Raw genomic sequence first — 20697 nt, 5'->3', positions numbered from 1 at the left:
GAGGGCTTTGCATAGGCACTTTGTTATGTATATTTGGGGGGGGACTGGAAAAAAATGTTGGAACGTTATTAACTGGTTCCCATGCTTTTAAAATAATAAGTCGATAGATCAATTTCGTTCCCGATTCTGTTCCTCAACAAAAACAAAACATGTTTTCGCTTCTGTTCCCTGAACCTATTCCAACCCCTGGTTATAACCCACTACTTCTAGGAGATAGGGGAGAGAAATGATCTGACTTTTCTATTCTGAGAGGGAGACAAAATACACTGGCTGTAATATTAGGCTCCCATTAACCCTGCCCACAATCTCTCCGTCACTCTCTTCTCTCTCCTTCACTCTCTCCTCTCTCTCCTTCTCTCTCTCCGTCACTCTCTTCTCTCTCTCCGTCACTCTCTCCTCTCTATCCTTCTCTCTCTCCGTCACTCTCTTCTCTCTCTCCGTCACTCTCTCCGTCACTCTCTCCTCTCTCTCTCTCCGTCACTCTCTTCTCTCTCTCCGTCACTCTCTCCTCTCTCTCCGTCACTCTCTCCGTCACTCTCTCCTTCTCTCTCTCCGTCACTCTCTTCTCTCTCTCCGTCACTCTCTCCGTCACTCTCTCCTCTCTCTCCTTCACTCTCTCCTTCACTCTCTCCTCTCTCTCCTTCACTCTCTCCACTCTCTCCTCTCTCTCCTTCACTCTCTCCACTCTCTGTCACTCTCTCCGTCACTCTCTCCGTCACTCTCTCCGTCACTCTCTCCTTCTCTCTCTCCGTCACTCTCTCCTCTCTCTCCTTCACTCTCTCCTTCACTCTCTCCTCTCTCTCCTTCACTCTCTCCACTCTCTCTGTCACTCTCTCCACTCTCTCCGTCACTCTCTCCTCTCTCTCCGTCACTCTCTCCTCTCTCTCCGTCACTCTCTCCTCTCTCTCCTTCACTCTCTCCTCTCTCTCCTTCACTCTCTCCTCTCTCTCCATCACTCTCTCCTCTCTCCTCCTTTCTCCTCATGAAGTGATGTAGCGTGACTCTCTCTGCTCATTGACAAAGCAGCAGACTGACAACAAAGGAGAGCCATATTTAGCAGGCAGGTCACTGGTTGACTCAATTCCCCCTGCCTGTCCTGTTAAAATTTACACCGCATGACTGAGGGGCTGAAAGGGGTAAGGAACACTTTATCTCCTGTTCTCTCATTCTTTTGCTGTCTATGGCTCTCTCTCTCTGCTTTCTCTTTTTCTAACCATCTATGGCTCTCTCTCTCTCTGCTTTCTCTTTTTCTAACCATCTATGGCTCTCTCTCTCTCTGCTTTCTCTTTTTCTAACCATCTATGGCTCTCTCTCTCTCTGCTTTCTCTTTTTCTAACCATCTATGGCTCTCTCTCTCTCTGCTTTCTCTTTTTCTAGCCATCTATGGCTCTCTCTCTCTCTGCTTTCTCTTTTTCTAGCCATCTATGGCTCTCTCTCTCTCTGCTTTCTCTTTGTCTAGCCATCTATGGCTCTCTCTCTCTCTGCTTTCTCTTTTTCTAGCCATCTATGGCTCTCTCTCTCTCTCTCTCTGCTTTCTCTTTTTCTAGCCATCTATTGCTCTCTCTCTCTGCTTTCTCTTTGTCTAGCCATCTATGGCTCTCTCTCTCTCTGCTTTCTCTTTGTCTAACCATCTATGGCTCTCTCTCTCTCTGCTTTCTCTTTTTCTAGCCATCTATGGCTCTCTCTCTCTCTCTCTGCTTTCTCTTTTTCTAACCATCTATTGCTCTCTCTCTCTGCTTTCTCTTTGTCTAGCCATCTATGGCTCTCTACTCTCTCTGCTTTCTCTCTCAATATGTCTCCCTTTCTCTCTCTCACTCGCTAGCCTGGGGGTATTCTACAGGGCAGGATTATCTTCTGCGTTAGTGAGCTAAGTAACTTTCAGCAACAAACACACTAGTTGATAAAGATCTGACTCCATGTCAAAGGCAGTAATGGTGGATAAAGAGGGTAAGATCTGACTCCATGTCAACAATGGTGGATAAAGAGGGTAAGATCTGACTCCATATCAACAGTAGTAATGGTGGATAAAGAGGGTAAGATCTGACTCCATGTCAACAGCAGTAATGTTAGGTGTGTTGGGGACAGGATACTGATAGACTATTGGGACTTTACTGTCCTCATGCTATTGTGCGGCGATATGGCCTAAAAATCATATCTCTTTTTTTTTTTTTATTAAAACTAATGGGTTTTTCACAATATATACAGTTGAAATCGGAAGTTTACATACACCTTAGCCAAATACATTTCAACTCAGTTTTTCACAATTCCTGACATTTAATCCTAGTAAATATTCCCTGTCTTAGGTCAGTTAGGATCACCACTTTATTTTAAGAATGTGAAATGTCAGAATAATAGTAGAGAGAATGATTTATTTCAGCCTTTTATTTATTTCATCACATTCCCAGTGGGTCAGAAGTTTACATACACTCAATTAGTATTTGGTAGCATCGCCTTTAAATTGTTTAACTTGGGTCAAACGTTTCGGGTAGCCTTCCACAAGCTTCCCACAATAAATTGGGTGAATTTTGGCCCTTTTTCCCCCTTTTTCCTCCAAACATAACGATGGTCATTATGGCCAAACAGTTCTATTTTTATTTCATCAGACCAGAGGACATTTCTCCAAAAAGTACGATCTTTGTCCCCATGTGCAGTTGCAAACCGTAGTCTGGCTTTTTTATGGCGGTTTTGGAGCAGTGGCTTCTTCCTTGCTGAGCGGCCTTTCAGGTTATGTCGATATAGGACTCGTTTTACTGTGGATATAGAAGCTTTTGTATCTGTTTCCTCCAGCATCTTCACAAGGTCCTTTGCTGTTGTTCTGGGAATGATTTGCACTTTTCGCACCAAATTATGTTCATCTCTAGGAGACAGAACGTGTCTCCTTCCTGAGCGGTATGACGGCTGGTCCCATGGTGTTTATACTTGCGTACTATTGTTTGTACGATGAACGTGGTACCTTCAGGCATTTGGAAATTGTAACTAGGTTACCATATTACATTATACAGGCTAAACTAGGTTACCACATTACAATCTACAGGCTAAACTAGGTTACCACATTACAATCTACAGGCTAAACTAGGTTACCACATTACAATCTACAGGCTAAACTAGGTTACCACATTACAGGCTAAACTAGGTTACCACATTACAATCTACAGGCTAAACTAGGTTACCACATTACAATCTACAGGCTAAACTAGGTTACCACATTACAATCTACAGGCTAAACTAGGTTACCACATTACAATCTACAGGCTAAACTAGGTTACCACATTACAATCTACAGGCTAAACTAGGTTACCATATTACAGGCTAAACTAGGTTACCACATTACAATCTACAGGCTAAACTAGGTTACCACATTACAGGCTAAACTAGGTTACCACATTACAATCTACAGGCTAAACTAGGTTACCACATTACAGGCTAAACTAGGTTACCACATTACAATCTACAGGCTAAACTAGGTTACCACATTACAATCTACAGGCTAAACTAGGTTACCACATTACAATCTACAGGCTAAACTAGGTTACCACATTACAATCTACAGGCTAAACTAGGTTACCACATTACAGGCTAAACTAGGTTACCACATTACAGGCTAAACTAGGTTACCACATTACAATCTACAGGCTAAACTAGGTTACCACATAACAATCTACAGGCTAAACTAGGTTACCACATTACAATCTACAGGCTAAACTAGGTTACCACATTACAGGCTAAACTAGGTTACCACATTACAATCTACAGGCTAAACTAGGTTACCACATTACAGGCTAAACTAGGTTACCACATTACAATCTACAGGCCTAGCCTCCTCCTCATTTGTCATGCTGCACAACCCTGTGTGTGTGTACATGATAAGAGAGTCTTACAACAGTTATCAAAAGCCCAGTGACCCCGCCAGTCTCGACAGAGCGGTAGCAGTGAAGTGAGAGAACAGAATGCAGGCCCATCGTCAGTTTAGCTGACTAATCATTTGTTTAGTATGTAACGCCCCCTCTATCCCACAACTCCCGGCTCTGTGGCAAGAGTCCAGCTGTCTCTGGAACACCACACACTCTGACATTCTCACAATGTATGTTTTTAAATAATTGACGCCTCATTAAAGTTTGAACAAGAGGAGACTGCATTAATAATGAATCGTTTTCCCTGATACCTACAAATGGAAAGCTGTGGTGTTGGATGGCTATAGCTGTAAGGTGAGAGGCAAACTAACTAACTCCTACCTGCATGAATCTCTCTCTCTCTTTCTCTGTCTCTGTCTCTCTGTCTCTCTGTCTCTCTGTCTCTCTGTCTCTCTGTGTCTCTGTCTCTCTGTGTGTCTCTGTGTGTCTCTCTCTGTCTCTCTCTGTCTCTCTCTGTCTCTCTCTCTCTGTCTCTCTCTCTGCTGTTAGGCGTCTGGCTACAGACATGGATATCAGCTATCAGAAACACACAGTGATTTAATACAACACACTGTTATCGTGGCTAGCAGGCAGTGCTCAGGTGGGCTCCGGTAAATGTTTTTTTTTTTGTCTTGGCTATGTAACAGGCCTAGGGAGGGAGGGAGAGAGGGAGGGGGAGAGAGAGAGAGACAGGGAGGGGAGAGAGAGAGGGAGAGAGGCAGAGAGAGAGAGGCAGAGAGAGAGAGGCAGAGAGAGAGAGGCAGAGAGAGAGAGGGAGAGAGAGGGAGGGAGAGAGAGAGAGACAGAGAGGGAGGGAGGGAGCGAGGGAGCTGTAATGAGAGAACCAATCCAGTTCCTCAGAGGGCTGGCCACTCAGCCAACTACAGCTGCCTCAAACTCTCCTCATTTCAGCCGTGTGTGTGTTTGCCTTACTGCAATATTGAAACTGATTCCTTCCAAATACACACAGAAGCCTCTCCTTGGCCTACGAGAGTAAGACATTTAAATGTGTTAACCCTCGCAAGGCTACCAGCCCAGACGGCGTCCCTAGCCTCTTCCTCAGCATGCTCAGACATGTTGGCTGGTGTGTTTACAGACATATTCAATCTCTCCTTATCCCAGTCTGCTGTCCCCACTTGCTTCAAGATGTCCACCATTGTTCCTGTACCCAAGAAAGCAAAGGTAACTGAACTAAATGACTATCGCCCCGTAGCACTCACTTCCGTCATCATGAAGTGCTTTGAGAGACTAGTCAAGGATCATATCACCTCCACCTTACCCAACACCCTAGACCCACTCCAATTTGCTTACCGCCCCTATAGATCCAAGGATGATGCAATCGCCATCACACTGCACACTGCCCTAACCCATCTGGACAAGAGGAATACCTATGTAAGAATGCTGTTCATTGACTACAGCTCAGCATTTAACACCATAGTACCCTTTCAAGCTCATCATTAAGCATAAGGCCCTGGGTCTCAACCCTGCCCTCTGCAGCTGGGTCCTGGACTTCCTGACGGGCCGCCCCCAGGTGGTGATTGTAGGAAACAACATGTCCACTTCGTTGATCCTCAACACTGGGTCCCCACAAGGGTACGTGCTTAGCCCCCTCCTGTACTCCCTGTTCATCCATGACTGCGTGGCCATGCACGCCTCAAACTCAATCATCAAGTTTACAGACGACAACAGTGGTAGGCTTGATTATCAACAATGACGAGACGGCCTACAGGGAGGAGGTGAGGGCCCTCGGAGTGTGGTGTCAGGAAAATAACCTCTCACTTAATGCCAACAAAATGAAGGAGATGATCGTGGACTTCAGGAAACAGCAGAGGGAGCACCCCCCCATCCACATCGAAAGGCCAGCAGTGGAGAAGGTGGAAAGTTTTAAGTTCCTCGGTGTACATATCACGGACAAACTGAAATGATCCACCCACACAAACAGTGTGGTGAAGGAGGCAACCTCAGGAGTCTGAAGAAATTTGGCTTGTCACCTAAAACCCTCATAAACCTTTACAGATGCACAATTGAGAGCATTCTGTTGGGCTGTATCACCGCCTGGTATGGCAATTGCACCACCCTCAACCGCAAGGCTCTCCAGAGGGTGGTGTGGTCTGCACAACGCATCACCGGGGGCAAACTACCTGCCCTCCAGGACACCTACACCACCCGATGTCACAGGAAGGCCAAAAAGATCATCAAGGACAACAACCACCCGAGCCACTGCCTGTTCACCCCGCTACCATCCAGAAGGCGAGGTCAGTACAGGTGCATCAAAGCTGGGACCGAGAGACTGAAAAACAGTTTCTATCTCAAGGCCATCAGACTGTTAAACAGCCATCACTAACTCAGAGAGGCTGCTGCCAACATACTGACTTGAAATCATTGGCCACTTTAATAAATGGATCACTAGTCACTTCAATAATGCCACTTTAAATAATGTTTACAAATCTTGCATTACTCATCTATGTATATACTGTATTTTATACCATATAGTGCACCTTGCCTATGCTGCTCGTCCATATATTTATATATTCTTATTCCACCCCTTTAGATTTGTGTGTGTATAAGGTATTTGTTGTGAAATTGTTAGATTTTACTTGTTAGATATTACTGCACTGTCGGAACTAGAAGCACAAGCATTTCGCTACACTCGCATTAACGTCTGCTAACCATGTGTAATGTGACCAATAAAATTTTATTTGATTTGAAACTTTTGGTTCCTACCCTGGTCAATAATTCCTCACTGGCTTATTCATTTGTAATCAATGTCAAACAGCAATGTGTTCAAGGTGCTATAGTATTAGAATAGTCCGTTTATTTACAGGTTCCAACAGTTCATTATGTGTTGGGCCATATCGTGCTGCGTGGCACAGTGGACATTTTAAAACGAATGCAGGAATTGATCAATTGTATTTTTTATTTTAACTTTTATTTAACGAGGCAAGTCAGTTAAGAACTAATTCTTATTTTCAATGACAGCCTACCGGGGCACAGTGGCTCTGCCTTGTTCAGGGGCAGAATGACAGATTTGTACCTTGTCAGCTCGGGGATTTGATCTTGTAACTTTTCGGTTATTAGTCCAACGCTCTAACCACTAGGTTATGCTGCCGCCCCTAAACAAATGCAGAATTTGTTTAGTGTTTGGCGTGTGTATATTTCTAATATAGTGGTGTTTTTTACTGTAAAGTGTTGCATTTTTAAATGCAACTTCAACTGAAGGTTGATCTGATTTAATTCACTTTGCGTACATACCTCCTTTCTTCTTCTCTCCTCTAAAAACCAACGTCTCTTCTTCTTATCCCCGTTATCCTACAGAGTTTTCCGTCAGACGAGGGCTGGCCGTTCGCCAAGTACCTGGGAGCGTGTGGTCGCGTGGTGGCGGTGAACTACGTCGGCGAGGAGCTGTGGTCTTTCTACAACGCTCCCTGGGAGAAGAGGGTTGACCTGGCCCGACAGCTGATGGACATCGCTGAGCAGCTCACCAACAACGACTTTGAGTTCGCCCTCTACCTGCTGGACGTGAGCTTTGATAACTTTGCAGTGGGGCCGCGGGACGGCAAGGTCATCGTGGTGGACGCTGAGAACGTCCTGGTGGCCGACAAGAGACTGATCAAACAGAGTGAGTTGTTACACTGGGGGGTACAGAGGTGTGTGGGGGATAGAGAGGTGGGGGATAGAGAGGTGGGGGGGTAGAGAGGTGTGTGGAGGGATAGAGAGGTGTGTGGGGGGGATAGAGAGGTGGGGGGATAGAGAGGTGGGGGGATAGAGAGGTGGGGGGGTAGAGAGGTGTGTGGGGGGGATAGAGAGGTGTGTGGGGGGGTAGAGAGGTGTGTGGGGGGGTAGAGAGGTGTGGGGGGGTAGAGAGGTGTGTGGGGGGTAGAGAGGTGTGTGGGGGGGTAGAGAGGTGTGTGGGGGGGGTAGAGAGGTGTGGGGGGTTAGAGAGGTGTGTGGTGTTTTCTCGGTTACTATGACGCCCGGTGTGTGTGTGTGTGTGTGTGTCCTTCACATGCCCTGTGTGTGACAGACTTGTACACTGTTGAAGTCTACACTACATCACATTACCACGTTCTGTATCCATGTACGGATGGATTAAACCTCTCTGATTATCCGTGTGTGTTTCTCCCTCTGAACCTCAGATACTGTCCGTCGTGTCTGATCTAGGCTGGAGGGCGATGTGCGTTATCTCACCGGGTCTATATGTCTAACGTTTACGTCACTTATCGGAGCGATACACACACCTGACCAGATTAAGGTGAATCGCTAACTAGTGCCCCAGTCTGTCATTTCAAAAGTACATTTCGTGATAAACAGCAATAGATTAACCAAGAGGAAGGAACTGTCATATTTTATCCAAGACGCTAGTTTCCCCCGCCAAGCCACCGTGTCTATGGGGGACTGGTGCCAAGCCACCGTGTCTATGGGGGACTGGTGCTAAGCCACCGTGTCTATGGGGGACTGGTGCCAAGCCACCGTGTCTATGGGGGGCTGGTGCCAAGCCACCGTGTCTATGGGGGACTGGTGCCAAGCCACCGTGTCCATGGGGGGACTGGTGCCAAGCCACCGTGTCTATGGGGGACTGGTGCCAAGCCACCGTGTCTATGGGGGACTGGTGCCAAGCCATCGTGTCAATGGGGGACTGGTGCCAAGCCACCGTGTCTATGGGGGACTGGTGCCAAGCCACCGTGTCTATTGGGGGCTGGTGCTAAGCCACCGTGTCTATGGGGGACTGGTGCCAAGCCACCGTGTCTATGGGGACTGGTGCCAAGCCACCGTGTCTATGGGGGCTGGTGCCAAGCCACCGTGTCTATGGGGGACTGGTGCCAAGCCACCGTGTCTATGGGGGACTGGTGCCAAGCCACCGTGTCTATGGGGGACTGGTGCCAAGCCACCGTGTCTATGGGGGGACTGGTGCCAAGCCACCGTGTCTATGGGGGACTGGTGCCAAGCCACCGTGTCAATGGGGGACTGGTGCCAAGCCACCGTGTCTATGGGGACTGGTGCCAAGCCACCGTGTCTATGGGGGACTGGTGCCAAGCCACCGTGTCTATGGGGGGACTGGTGCCAAGCCACCGTGTCTATGGGGGACTGGTGCCAAGCCACCGTGTCCATGGGGGACTGGTGCTAAGCCACCGTGTCTATGGGGGACTGGTGCCAAGCCACCGTGTCCATGGGGGACTGGTGCCAAGCCACCGTGTCCATGGGGGACTGGTGCTAAGCCACCGTGTCCATGGGGGACTGGTGCCAAGCCACTGTGTCTATGGGGGGACTGGTGCCAAGCCACCGTGTCTATGGGGGGACTGGTGCCAAGCCACCGTGTCTATGGGGACTGGTGCCAAGCCACCGTGTCTATGGGGGACTGGTGCCAAGCCACTGTGTCCATGGGGGACTGGTGCCAATGTGCTTGGTGTCTAAATCAAAAAATGTATATTTAACATATCGATGGGTGTGTTAATTGTGTCGATAATCCTCTTCTTTAGAAAACCATTTTGTTTTCTAACCCGATGTCTCTATTGTAATTCATTTTTAAGAGTTATTGGAGTTAACCCCTTGTAGGATGGTGAGAATTAGGTCTACTAGCTACCTGACAGTGACACTTTCCCGTTAAACTAGTCGTCTTTGTTCTGCAGGACATAAAACGATACAGAGGTAGGATGGATCTCTATTTCAAACATGACGTTTTTTTAAAGAAAATATATATATATATTTTAGTATATATTTTCATGTTAATTTTTCAAAGCGTTTTACATTCAAATTCAGTTTGTGTCATTTAATAATTTAACTTTTTTTGACCCACGGAGAAAAAAAAAACTTTGAAGACTTACGAACACAAAAAATGTAAAATCCTAAAAAAGTTGTTAAGAGAGAAAGAGCTGCACACCCTCTGTCAACAGAGGGCTGATTATCTGGTTTACGAGGTTAGAAATCCTACGTTTTGGACAGAATGCTAATGATATGTTAGAGAGAAGCGCCGCTGAAACTTTAACAACATCGATAATCACATTTGTCTTCGTAAATTTTTTTTTTTAATAACATAAGGGGACTGTCATCACCTGCACTGCGCCGTGTGTGTGTGTGTGTGTGTGCGCTGTCTTCATACAAACATCCTGGTCAACGCTGTCTATATACACACATCCTGGTCAATGCTGCCTTCATACACACATCCTGGTCAAAGCTGCCTTCATACACACATCCTGGTCAACGCTGTCTATATACACACATCCTGGTCAACACTGTCTATATACACACATCCTGGTCAACGCTGCCTATATACAAACATCCTGGTCAACGCTGTCTATATACACACATCCTGGTCAACGCTGTCTATATACACACATCCTGGTCAACGCTGCCTATATACACACATCCTGGTCAACCCTGTCTATATACACACATCCTGGTCAACGCTGTCTTCATACACACATCCTGGTCAACGCTGTCTATATACACACATCCTGGTCAAAGCTGCCTTCATACACACATCCTGGTCAACGCTGTCTATATACACACATCCTGGTCAACGCTGTCTATATACACACATCCTGGTCAACGCTGCCTATATACACACATCCTGGTCAACGCTGCCTATATACACACATCCTGGTCAACGCTGTCTATATACACACATCCTGGTCAACGCTGTCTTCATACACACATCCTGGTCAACGCTGTCTATATACACACATCCTGGTCAACGCTGTCTATATACACACATCCTGGTCAACGCTGTCTTCATACACACATCCTGGTCAACGCTGTCTATATACACACATCCTGGTCAACGCTGTCTATATACACACATCCTGGTCAACGCTGTCTTCATACACACATCCTGGTCAACGCTGTCTATATACACACATCCTGGTCAACGCTGTCTATATACACACATCCTGGTCAACGCTGTCTATATACACACATCCTGGTCAACGCTGTCTATATACACACATCCTGGTCAACGCTGTCTATATACACACATCCAGGTCAACGCTGCCTACATACACACATCCTGGTCAACGCTGTCTATATACACACATCCTGGTCAACGCTGTCTATATACACACATCCAGGTCAACGCTGCCTACATACACACATCCTGGTCAACGCTGCCTACATACACACATCCTGGTCAACGCTGTCTATATAAACACATCCTGGTCAACGCTGCCTATATAAACACATCCTGGTCAACGCTGCCTTCATACACACATCCTGGTCAACGCTGCCTACATACACACATCCTGGTCAACGCTGCCTACATACACACATCCTGGTCAACGCTGTCTATATAAACACATCCTGGTCAACGCTGTCTTCATACACATTTCGAGCTTGACAACCCAAGCTGCTCTCTGGCCATTCAGAGTTTAAAGGAGCACTATGCATAAATCACTCCGCCATTTTCTGGTTGCTGAAATTCAAATGGTTTGTGACAAAACAAGCAATGTATAGTGTAGAGAATCATTGTACCATCTAAACCGTTATATTACCGTTTTGAAGCTGGTCTATAAAACCGTGCGTATTACCAGTCAAAAGGTTGGACACACTTATTCATTCAAGGGTTTTTCTTTATTTTTTCAAAATGTTCTACATTGTAGAATAATAGTGAAGACATCAAAACTATGAAATAACACACATGGAATCATGTATTAACCAAAAACAGTGTTAAACAAATCTAAATATATTTTAGACTCTTCAAAGTCTTTGCCTTGATGACTCTTTGTCTTGATGACAGCTTTGCACACTCTTGGCATTTTCTCAACCAGCTTCACCTGGAATGCTTTTTCAACAGTCAACAGATTTCCATTTCCAACCTGGAATGCTTTTTCAACAGTTCCCACATTTGCTGAGCACTTGTCGTCTGCTTTTCCTTCACTCTGCGGTCCGACTCATTCCAAACCATCTCAATTGGGTTGAGGTCGGGTGATTGTGGAGGCCAGGTCATCTGATGCAGCACTCCATCACTCTCCTTCTTGGTCAAATAGCCCGTACACAGCCTGGAGGTGTGTTGGGTCATTGTCCTGTTGAAAAACAAATGATAGTCCCACTAAGCGCAAACCAGATGGGATGGCATATCGCTGCAGAATGCTGTGGTAGCCATGCTGGTTAAGTGTTCCCTGAATTCTAAATAAATCACACCTCTTCCTCCATGCTTCACGGTGGGAACTACACATGCGGAGATCATCTGTTCACCTACTCTGCGTCTCACAAAGACACGGCGGTTGGAACCAAAAATCTCAAATTTGGACTCATCAGACCAAAGGACAGATTTCCACCGGTCTATCATCCATCGCTCGTGTTTCTTGGCCCAATCAAGTCTTTTCTTCTTATTGATGTCCTTTAGTAGTGGTTTCTTCACAACAGTTTGACCACGAAGGCCTGATTCACGCAGTCTCCTCTGAACAGTTGATGTTGAGATGTGTCTGTTACTTGAACTCTGTGAAGCATTTATTTGAGCTGCAATTTCTGAGGCTGGTAACTCTAATGAACGTATCCTCTGCAGCAGAGGTAACTCTGGGTCTTCCTTTCCTGTGGCGGTCCTCATGAGAGACAGTTTTATCATAGCCCTTGATTGTTTTTGCGACTGCACTTGAAGAAACTTTCAAAGTTCTTGACATTTTTCTGATTGACTGACCTTCATGTCTAAATGTAATGATGGCTGTAGTTTATCTTATTTTATTTGAGCTGTTCTTGCAGTAATATGGACTTGGTTTTTTTTACCAAATAGGGCTATCTTCTGTATACCACCCCTACCTTGTCACAACACAACTGATTGACTCAAACACATTAAGAATGAAGGAAATTCCACTATTTAACTTTTAACATGGCACACCTGTTAATTGAAATGCATTCCAGGTGACTACCTCATAAAGCTGGTTGAGAGAAGGCCAAGAGTAGGTGTGTCCAAACTTTTTTGACTGGTACTGTAACCTATGCTTACACCTGCTACACAGTCTCTCTCTCTCTCTCTCCCCCTCTTCTCTCTCTCTCCTCTCTCTCCCTCTTCTCTCTCTCCCTCTTCTCTCTCTCCCTCTTCTCTCTCTCCCTCCTCTCTTTCTCTCTCTCTCTCTTTCTCTCTCTCTCTCTTTCTCCCTTTCTCTCTCTCTCTTTCTCCCTTTCTCTCCTTCCCTCTCTCCTCTCTCTCCTCTTTCTCCTCTCTCCTCTTTGTCCTCTCTTTCTCTACCCTCTACCCTCTGTAGTTTTAAGTACATCGGTCAGTCTGTCAGTTAACCGTGATATGTGGTGCTTCACTGGCTCTGAAATGTGTGTGTGTCAAGTGGTGATTGAGCTGAAAGGGCCCTTTGACAACGGGGCACCAATGGGGGCTGTGATGGACACTAGTTGGCTGACGAGGCAGCAATGTGTTGTGTCTCAGCAGCAGCAGCAGCAGTAGCAGTGTGATTGAGTCGTTCTGACAGGGGCCGGAGGCCCACTGCATTAGAACGGCTGATTATGTTTGAATCCTAAGGGATCACCCTCCTCTCTAACTATTGATCCTCTTTAATGCAACTCCAACTGTTTCCTCCCTAAATAGAAAGATACATTTTAAAATGAACACATGAAGGAGAAAATAAAATGTCCAAATAGATTTATTTCAATAAAACTAAAGTCGTCGGTCTATTTCTGCCAGATTAGATGTTAAATTCGTTTTTTTGGTTGGTTGTTTGTGTCCCAAAATCATTTATATCATTGCCTCTGATGACACAGACTCTTGCAGTAATCTCCTTGAGGTCCGTTATCTCATTGAGGTCCGTTATCTCCCCGAGTTCCGTTATCTCCCCGAAGTCCGTTATCTCGTTATCTCCCCGACGTCCGTTATCTCCCCGAGGTCCGTTATCTCCTCGAGGTCCGTTATCTCCCCGAGGTCCGTTATCTCCCCGAGGTCCGTTATCTCCCCGAGGTCCGTTATCTCCCCGAGGTCCGTTATCTCCCCGAAGTCCGTTATCTCGTTATCTCCCCGAGGTCCGTTATCTCCCCGAGGTCCGTTATCTCCCCGAGGTCCGTTATCTCCCCGAGGTCCATTATCTCCTCGAGGTCCGTTTTCTCCCCGAGGTCCGTTATCTCGTTATCTCCCCGAGGTCCGTTATCTCCCCGAGGTCCGTTATCTCCCCGAAGTCCGTTATCTCCCCGAAGTCCGTTATCTCGTTATCTCCCCGAGGTCCGTTATCTCCCCGAGGTCCGTTATCTCCCCGAAGTCCGTTATCTCGTTATCTCCCCGAGGTCCGTTATCTCCCCGAGGTCCGTTATCTCCCCGAGGTCCGTTATCTCCCCGAGGTCCGTTTAGTTTCAGAACCCTTTTACCAGGATCAGGTACCTTTCTTGACACAAACAATAATTGTCACTGTTTGTTTCAATGTAAAAAAATGATTTCAAGTTGTCTCCTCTGTAATTCTCCTGCCCCCTAAAAACATAATGTGAAAACATGCCTGGTATTCTAAGATCTGATGTGAGTTGGGACAGCGCGGGTTCATGGTCTGTGTATCATTATAGCCTGTATAGACAACCGCCTGTATAGACTGTATAGACCACCACCTGTATAGACCACCGCCTGTATAGACTGTATAGACCACCACCTCTATAGACCACCGCCTGTATAGACTGTATAGACCACCACCTGTATAGACCTCCGCCTGTATAGACTGTATAGACCACCGCCTGTATAGCCTGTATAGACCACCACCTGTATAGACTGTATAGACCACCACCTGTGTAGACTGTATAGACCACCACCTGTATAGACTGTATAGACCACCACCTGTATAGACTGTATAGACCACCACCTGTATAGACTGTATAGACCACCACCTGTATAGACTGTATAGACCACCGCCTGTATAGACTGTATAGACCACCGCCTGTAAAGACTGTATAGACCACCGCCTGTATAGACTGTATAGACCACCACCTGTATAGACCTCCGCCTGTATAGACTGTATAGACCACCGCCTGTATAGCCTGTATAGACCACCACCTGTATAGACTGTATAGACCACCACCTGTGTAGACTGTATAGACCACCACCTGTATAGACTGTATAGACCACCACCTGTATAGACTGTATAGACCACCACCTGTATAGACTGTATAGACCACCACCTGTATAGACTGTATAGACCACCGCCTGTAAAGACTGTATAGACCACCGCCTGTATAGATCACCACCTGTATAGACTGTATAGACCACCGCCTGTATAGACCACCGCCTGCATAGACCACCACCTGTATAGACTGTATAGACTGTATAGACCACCGCCTGTATAGACCACCGCCTGTATAGACTGTATAGACCACCGCCTGTATAGACCACCGCCTGTATAGACCACCACCTGTATAGACCACCGCCTGTATAGACTGTATAGACCACCACCTGTATAGACTGTATAGACCACCACCTGTATAGACTGTATAGACCACCGCCTGTATAGACTGTATAGACCACCACCTGTATAGACTGTATAGACCACTGCCTGTATAGCCTGTATAGACCACCACCTGTATAGATCACCACCTGTATAGACTGTATAGACCACCGCCTGTATAGACCACCGCCTGTATAGACCACCGCCTGTATAGACCACCGCCTGCATAGACCACCACCTGTATAGACTGTATAGACCACCGCCTGTATAGACCACCGCCTGTATAGACTGTATAGACCACCGCCTGTATAGACCACCACCTGTATAGACCACTGCCTGTATAGACTGTATAGACCACCGCCTGTATAGACCACCCCCTGTATAGACTGTATAGACCACCGCCGTATAAACCACCGTCTGAATAGACTGTATAGACCACCACCTGTATAGACCACCGCCTGTAAAGACTGTATAGACCACCGCCTGTATAGATCACCACCTGTATAGACTGTATAGACCACCACCTGTATAGACCACCACCTGCATAGACCACCGCCTGTATAGACTGTATAGACCACCGCCTGTATAGACCACCGCCTGTATAGACCACCACCTGTATAGACCACCGCCTGTAAAGACTGTATAGACCACCGCCTGTATAGATCACCACCTGTATAGACTGTATAGACCACCGCCTGTATAGACCACCGCCTGCATAGACCACCACCTGTATAGACTGTATAGACTGTATAGACCACCGCCTGTATAGACCACCGCCTGTATAGACTGTATAGACCACCGCCTGTATAGACCACCGCCTGTATAGACCACCACCTGTATAGACCACCGCCTGTATAGACTGTATAGACCACCACCTGTATAGACTGTATAGACCACCACCTGTATAGACTGTATAGACCACCGCCTGTATAGACTGTATAGACCACCACCTGTATAGACTGTATAGACCACTGCCTGTATAGCCTGTATAGACCACCACCTGTATAGATCACCACCTGTATAGACTGTATAGACCACCGCCTGTATAGACCACCGCCTGTATAGACCACCGCCTGTATAGACCACCGCCTGCATAGACCACCACCTGTATAGACTGTATAGACCACCGCCTGTATAGACCACCGCCTGTATAGACTGTATAGACCACCGCCTGTATAGACCACCACCTGTATAGACCACTGCCTGTATAGACTGTATAGACCACCGCCTGTATAGACCACCCCCTGTATAGACTGTATAGACCACCGCCGTATAAACCACCGTCTGAATAGACTGTATAGACCACCACCTGTATAGACCACCGCCTGTAAAGACTGTATAGACCACCGCCTGTATAGATCACCACCTGTATAGACTGTATAGACCACCACCTGTATAGACCACCACCTGCATAGACCACCGCCTGTATAGACTGTATAGACCACCGCCTGTATAGACCACCGCCTGTATAGACCACCACCTGTATAGACCACTGCCTGTATAGACTGTATAGACCACCGCCTGTATAGACTGTATAGACCACTGCCTGTATAGACTGTATAGACCACTGCCTGTATAGACTGTATAGACCACCGCCTGTATAGACTGTATAGACCACCGCCTGTATAGACTGTATAGACCACCGCCTGTATAGACTGTATAGACCACCACCTGTATAGACCACCACCTGTATAGACCACCACCTGTATAGACCACTGCCTGTATAGACTGTATAGACCACCGCCTATATAGACTGTATAGACCACCGTCTGTATATACCACTGTCTGTATAGACTGTATAGACCACCGTCTGTATAGACTGTATAGACCACTGCCTGTATAGACTGTATAGACCACTGCCTGTATAGACTGTATAGACCACTGCCTGTATAGACTCTATAGACCACCGCCTGTATAGACCACTGCCTGTATAGACTCTATAGACCACCGCCTGTATAGACCACTGCCTGTATAGACTGTATAGACCACTGCCTGTATAGACTGTATAGACCACTGCCTGTATAGACTGTATAGACTGTATAGACCACTGCCTGTATAGACCACTGCCTGTATAGCCTGTATAGACTGTATAGACCACTGCCTGTATAGACTGTATAGACCACTGCCTGTATAGACTGTATAGACTTCCACCTGTATAGACTGTATAGACCACCACCTGTATAGACTGTATAGACCACCGCCTGTATCTCTCATCTCTCCAGCGTTCCACTTCGTCATTTATCCCCTGATAGAGTCGTAGGTGCGGTAAGGGTCCTCGTGGTCCTCTAATCCCCCTCCCCTGATAAACTGAAATAACTTTGACAAAAAGATTAGCATTACATCTGTCTCTTCAGAAAGAAAAGAAATCATTATTAAATCCACTAAACCATGAGTAGGCGTGAAGTTTAGCCACAGAGGATCAATAGCTTCTTTTAAAATATATAGACTATCTGTGGATTGTGTGTAGCCCAATCACAAAGGCATGCCTACAATCAGGAAGCACATCGAATCTGTTGGTGAAACAGCATGCAGACGAAACAGGCCTTTAGCAATATTTCAAAAGCAATCGCGGGAAAAACAGAAAATTGGAAAGCAAATGGATATGTAGTGAAAACAGAACACTAATCTTTCTGTAGTAGTAGATCCATTTCCTAATCGGCCTATTGAACGAACGTTCTTGTTTTACAAAGTAAAGCGAGAGAGAGATGAGATGAGATGAGCTTTTGGCATGGACCGTCGTCAGTGAGTGAGGTGAGCTGCGTTTCATTGGGTGAGTCAGTGAAACTGGAAAGCTTTTTTTTGTTTTTTTTTTAGGACTATAATTTTCTCCTCGTATTGTACCATATGTCTCCTCATAACCTAGGCCTTGGCGGATCCAAGACAAGGTTATTTTTATTGATTCTCAGTTTGACAGTGTCAAAGTAGTCTGTCATTTTGATCATTTCTTTTGCAGTATTAAAAGAGATTCTGCTAAAGTCTACACAGTCATCTAAAATTATTTAGAATTGCATGAAATGCGTTTTCATAAAAGGTAACAGTTTTACTGTGTGCAACTACTGCAAGTGCCTCTATTCTACTGCGGTATGAAAATTAATTTATATATATTATTTATGCGCTCAGGTACCTCAGAGCCCCCAGGTCACCCTCACTCTCGGCCAACTTTTTTTTTGTTTGTTTCCCCGACACCTCCCAATTCATAATTGAAGCGCTGTGAAAAGGTTTTCCTTTTTGATATTTAAAATGAGACGGTGCAGCAGCCATTTTAAAACCCCTCGCTTGAAGCTGCCATGGAAGGTCCAGTCACGGCGAAGGCTAATGAAGGGTTTTCAAGTGTTATAGTGAAACGTAATCCGTTCCCGTCACTAGTGTTTGTTTACAGTCTGAATCAATTCCAGTTCAGCTTTTTTTAGGGGGGGGGGGTTGGAAATTATCTGAAATAGTTTTTAACACAACAATGATGAGGATATGAATGATGCATTTCCTGTTGCTGCAATGGACTCACTCTAATTATGGCTATTTCCTCTCACAGTATTCCTAGTCATCTCTCTCAGTAGTAGTAGTATACCTGTCTAACCTCTGTCTCTCTCTCCGTCTCTCTCTCCGTCTCTCTCTCCGTCTCTCTCCCCCTCTCTCTCCGTCTCTCTCTCCGTCTCTCTCCCCCTCTCTCTCCCCCTCTCTCTCCGTCCCTCTCCCCCCCTCTCTCCCCTACTCTCTCTGTCCCTCTCCCCCACTCTCTCCGTCCCTCTCCGTCCCTCTCCCCCACTCTCTCCCCCTCTCTCCCCCTCTCCCCCTCTCTCTCCGTCCCTCTCCCCCCCTCTCTCTCCCCCTCTCTCTCTGTCTCTCTCTCCCTCTCTCTCTGTCTCTCTCTCCCTCTCTCTCCGTCCCTCTCCGTCCCTCTCCCTCTCTCTCCCCCTCTCCCTCTCTCTCTCTCTCTCTCTCTCTCTCCTCTCTCTCCTCTCTCTCTCTCTCTCTCTCTCTCTCTCTCTCTCTCTCTCTCTAGATAAACCAGAGAACTATGATGTGTGGTACGAGAGTCGCTTCGAGGACTGTGACAAGGAGGCCTGCCTGTCCTTCTCCAAGGAGTCTCTGTGTAACCGCGTCACCGTGGACCACAACTACTACGCTGTGTGTCAGAACCTGCTGTCGCGTTACGCCACGTGGCGAGGGACCACCGGCGGGCTGCTCCACGACCCCCCCGCCCACGTAGCCAAAGACGGCCAGCTGGAAGCGCTGTTGGACGAGTGCACCAACCCTAAAAAACGCTACGGACGCTTTACAGCCGCCAAGGAGCTAAGGGACTACCTCACGCAGCTAGTTTCCTCCTCCTCCTCCTCCGCCACGGCGAGGTAATGAACAGAACCTACGCTTGGCGGCAGCCTGCAGCTCGACGTGGCTGGTCAGGGTTGGGTTTGGGTTTCGCCCCTCCCTCCCTCCCCCACCCCCCTGACCTTGTCCCCAGGAACTTTTACCCATGACCCTCCTCGTCTCACTTCAAGTGCAGGAGATCTCCTCCTCACTGGTCACACGGCAGCAGCAGTGATTTGGTCCTCTCCTTTCCTGGTGGAAACCAAACCTGCAAAGCTTGATGGGAGATGTTTAAAGGGAACTTCACTGCTGGTTTATATTATTGCTTCTGACTTTGTTTGGTAGCTGGTGAGAATGAGGTGCTTGGAGCTAGTGGACCAGGAGAAAGGGGATCGACAGAACCCTCTCACCCCAGGGAAGGACTGCTATCCTGGGGGAGAGCTGATGGACGACCGTGTGGCTACTCTAATGTAGCATGTGGTGTCTGACTAAATGACTTTTCTCCCCTCTGTCCACCAGGACCCCTCTGTCTGTCCACCAGGACCCCTCTGTCTGTCCACCAGGACCCCTCTGTCTGTCCACCAGGACCTTTCTGTCTGTCCACTAGGACCTCTCTGTCTGTCTGTCTGTCCACCAGGACCCCTCTGTCTGTCCACCAGGACCTCTCTGTCTGTCTGTCCACCAGGACCCCTCTCTCTGTCTGTCCACCAGGACCTCTCTCTCTGTCTGTCCACCAGGACCCCTCTCTCTGTCTGTCCACCAGGACCTCTCTCTCTGTCTGTCCATCAGGACCTCTCTGTCTGTCCACCAGGACCTCTCTGTCTGTCCACCAGGACCCCTCTCTCTGTCCACCAGGACCCCTCTGTCTGTCCACCAGGACCCCTCTGTCTGTCTGTCCACCAGGACCCCTCTGTCTGTCTGTCCACCAGGACCCCTCTGTCTGTCTGTCCACCAGGACTCCTCTGTCTGTCCACCAGGACTCCTCTGTCTGTCCACCAGGACCCCTCTGTCTGTCCACCAGGACCCCTCTGTCTGTCCACCAGGACCCCTCTCTCTGTCCACCAGGACCCCTCTGTCTGTCCACCAGGACCCCTCTCTCTGTCCACCAAGGACTCTTGTGTTTGCTAACATTGAATCTTAACAATATG

The 20697-nt window shown here is 47.2% G+C and overlaps 1 protein-coding gene across 1 annotated transcript; it reads left to right on the top strand.

Annotated features, from left to right (window-relative positions):
- The first annotated feature begins 968 nt into the window (after positions 1 to 968).
- Positions 969 to 20221, top strand: LOC115195319 (divergent protein kinase domain 2A). The gene is made up of 3 exons (XM_029755096.1): positions 969 to 1136; positions 7206 to 7509; positions 19245 to 20221. Exons 1-3 carry the CDS (start codon positions 1116 to 1118, stop codon positions 19592 to 19594), a joined length of 675 nt encoding a protein of 224 aa, XP_029610956.1. The 5' UTR covers positions 969 to 1115; the 3' UTR covers positions 19595 to 20221.
- Positions 20222 to 20697: the final 476 nt, after the last annotated feature.

Source organism: Salmo trutta, chromosome 6 (genome assembly GCF_901001165.1).
Source record: "Salmo trutta chromosome 6, fSalTru1.1, whole genome shotgun sequence".
NCBI lineage: Eukaryota > Metazoa > Chordata > Actinopteri > Salmoniformes > Salmonidae > Salmo > Salmo trutta.
Note: the sequence above shows the minus strand (reverse complement) of the source record. Positions and strands in the feature narration are given on the sequence as shown.